This window comes from Perkinsus marinus (genome assembly GCF_000006405.1).
Source record: "Perkinsus marinus ATCC 50983 genomic scaffold scf_1104296955846, whole genome shotgun sequence".
In the NCBI taxonomy this organism is placed as follows: Eukaryota; Perkinsozoa; order Perkinsida; family Perkinsidae; genus Perkinsus; species Perkinsus marinus.
This window is the reverse complement of record NW_003207691.1, coordinates 1-2,830: the sequence shown is the minus strand read 5'-3', so window position 1 is coordinate 2,830 and position 2,830 is coordinate 1. Positions and strand designations below refer to the sequence as shown.

The 2,830-nt window shown below is 52.6% G+C and overlaps 2 protein-coding genes across 2 annotated transcripts; both read left to right on the top strand.

The window, feature by feature from the left end:
* Nucleotides 1–159: 159 nt before the first annotated feature.
* Pmar_PMAR021454 (hypothetical protein) lies at nucleotides 160–1,401 on the top strand (the record flags this gene model as incomplete). The annotated part of the gene is made up of 1 exon (XM_002775681.1): nucleotides 160–1,401. One exon carries the CDS (start codon nucleotides 160–162, stop codon nucleotides 1,399–1,401), a length of 1,242 nt encoding a protein of 413 aa, XP_002775727.1.
* Nucleotides 1,402–2,001: 600 nt separating this feature from the next.
* Pmar_PMAR021453 (Transposable element Tc3 transposase, putative) lies at nucleotides 2,002–2,625 on the top strand (the record flags this gene model as incomplete). The annotated part of the gene is made up of 1 exon (XM_002775680.1): nucleotides 2,002–2,625. The coding sequence occupies one exon, from the start codon at nucleotides 2,002–2,004 to the stop codon at nucleotides 2,623–2,625; it is 624 nt and encodes a 207-aa protein (XP_002775726.1).
* Between the last annotated feature and the right edge of the window lie 205 nt (nucleotides 2,626–2,830).

The window sequence follows — 2,830 nt, the reverse complement described above, 5'->3', positions numbered from 1 at the left end:
TCTATTCCGGAACGTTCCTATTGATGATAGTGATGGTATTGTACGATGAAGTCTTCTATCCTACACTTGCTTCCATTGCTTATCACTACTAGTCTTTAGTTGGTCTTAGGGTGTTCATACCACTCCTTTAGCAATTAGTCCCTACCTTCATCACTGGTCATGGCTGAACGAAGTGTTGTCGATGATGGTGGGCCAGCTGCAGCAGGCAATGTCGTCTTCGATCCATCGGGTATGATACCACAAGGTGATGAGGATCAGAGCTATCAAGCACAGCAGGACCAAGCGCTGGTTATTGGTAATATGGTCCCTGCTTTTGAATTCCCTGGTAGAGATGGTATGCCGCCGCCGCCTTGGGCTGCCTTTGACCCCTCGGCTATGGTCCTACCAGCGATCCCTCCAGGGTTTGGTCCGGGATTCTTCCCGCCGCCACCGCCAATTCCTCCAGGAGCCACTACTCACCATCTGACCCCTGAGAGCCCAGCGGCCATGGCAGCTGCCGCGGGCTTGCCTCCTGGATGGGCCGACTACCTTGCCACTGCTGACAACCCGGGTGAGATCGTTCAGGCTATTCACGACTTGGCAGCAATCCAACAACTAGGGCCCGAGGACGACTCTGTCCTCCCTAGAGGGGTGTGTCGAGAAGGGCGTGGTTGGGTGGCGAGCGTAAGGCTACTACGCAAGCAGCTGAAGGGACCGGTACGACATACTATACAACAGGCGGCGAGCGACCGGCTTCATATGACGATGTTGAAGAATACCCGACCCCACCATGAAGTGCTTGAGATGGTCCGGGCTATGAAGCGGCGGAAACGCCCTAATAGGCAGTCTGAGCTCCCACCGTCGCCTAAGCAGCCTCGGAAGCAGAATAGGATAAGAGAATCCGAAGAGTATGAAGACTTGCAGCATGCAGGTGCCTCTCAGCAAGGGGATGTTGATGATGATAATAAGACCGGTAACTCCGCCGTTGTAGCAGCTGCTGCTGCTGCTGCTGCCGCGGCCTGGCCGGCTCCCCCTGGTACTGACAATGGGAGCTCGGTGCTCGAGATGGGACCATCGTCTGGTGGGGAAGGGTCGAGTAGCTCTACTGGACAGGGGGTTGGTCCTGGTGCTGGAGACAGGGATACGGAAGCTTTATTGGCGGCTAATATTCACCAAATGTCTGTACTACAAGCCCAGCAGTTGAGTGTATTACAACAACTCATGTTTACGCAGCAGCAGGCGGCAGCTATAGCTGCCTCAGCGGGGAGGGGCGACGAGGAGGGTGTTGAGATATCCATCCCAAGAGCTGCTGATGGCGATGATGGTATACCAAGTAATGACGGCTCGGCCGCTATTGGTGGAGACGACTCTGGAGAGCACCAAACGGCGAAGCGTAGTGGTAGTAGTAGTTCTGCAACGTAAACAGCATCAATTCCGCCTTGCATTCTAAGATTAGGGTTGCGGCCTTGGCTGCTACGGCGGTTGGGCTGTCCCTACTCCCCTTCTCTGAAACGTAATATTATTCTCCTCCTTATTCGTCTCTTATCGCTATTCTAATCTTGCCGTATTAGTAGCAGTCCTTAGCCTTCTACGGTGCATGTACCATCATCTCTCTGCGCGTGGAAACTGTGGTGATGACGCTGATGATAATGATGATGATCACAATGATAATATAGCCACCATTGCCTTGTAGTCGAGAGACTCGACTTAATCCTGCCTAGATGAGTTGGTGTTGAGTGACAAGCTTATAGTCAAACGCTGTGGCACATTGCCATCAGTAACATCAAATCCCTATACAGTGCGAACCAAACCGTTATGCAAATCACCTTTTTTGAGGTAACTTGCTCAATAAGGAGAGTTTATCAATGATCTTTGAAAGGTGTACTGATAATGAGAGTGAAAATCGATTGACACCGTTTCAGAACCGTTTCATCATCCATTGTTATGTTATGGGCGCACGAAAATTTCCGGACCCTTTTGACCGACCCAAACCGTTATGCAAGGCAGTTTTTTCGTGCATAGATGAGCCGAAGAAGCCAGCTGAGCGACTCTGAACGTGCCGACGTAATCAAGCTGCTCGCTGCTGGGAAGACTACCTTGGAAATTTCGAAGATCTTGAAGCGGGATCATCGTACCATCAAGACCTTCGTCGCTAACCCCGAGAAACGTCCGAAGGGGCACCGCGGGCCCACGAAAAAGTCCGTTACCGCTCGAGAGAAAACCAGGCTGAAGCGTGCCATGGCCAAGCAGCCGTTAGGGACCAGCAAGGAGATATTCGAAGCGGCTGGTGTATCCATGAAGCCAAAATCATCACGTAACAGGGTGCTGGGCCAGCTCGGTAAGGTGCGGAAATCAGTCGGCAAGCCCTCTCTGACCGCCCGACACAAGACGATGAGACTTGATTGGGCTCGGGAGAACATCAAGAGGGATTTTTCAACTGTCCTGTGGACCGACGAGTGCCGGGCAACCTTGGATGGCCCCGATGCGTGGGCATCAGGATGGATCCTGCACGGCACGTCGCCCCCACCCAGGATGAAGCGACAACAGAAGGGTGGCGGCGTCATGTTCTGGGCGGGGATCATTGATGATATCGTGGTTGGGCCCTTCAGAGTAGAGCACGGGGTGAAAATGGATTCCAAAGCGTAATAAACGAGGCAGCTCAGGCACCTGACTCCTTGTTCGTCAGGTACACCGAGCTGCTGAGCAAGAATTTCCTTCCCTGGTATCGCTCCCGCTCAGTGAGCTTCAAAAGGAAGATGGTATTCATGCACGATAACGCTCCGGCCCATTCGAGCAAGTTTACCACTTCCTTCCTGGAAAGACACGGTTCAAGAACAAAAAAATCATGGCA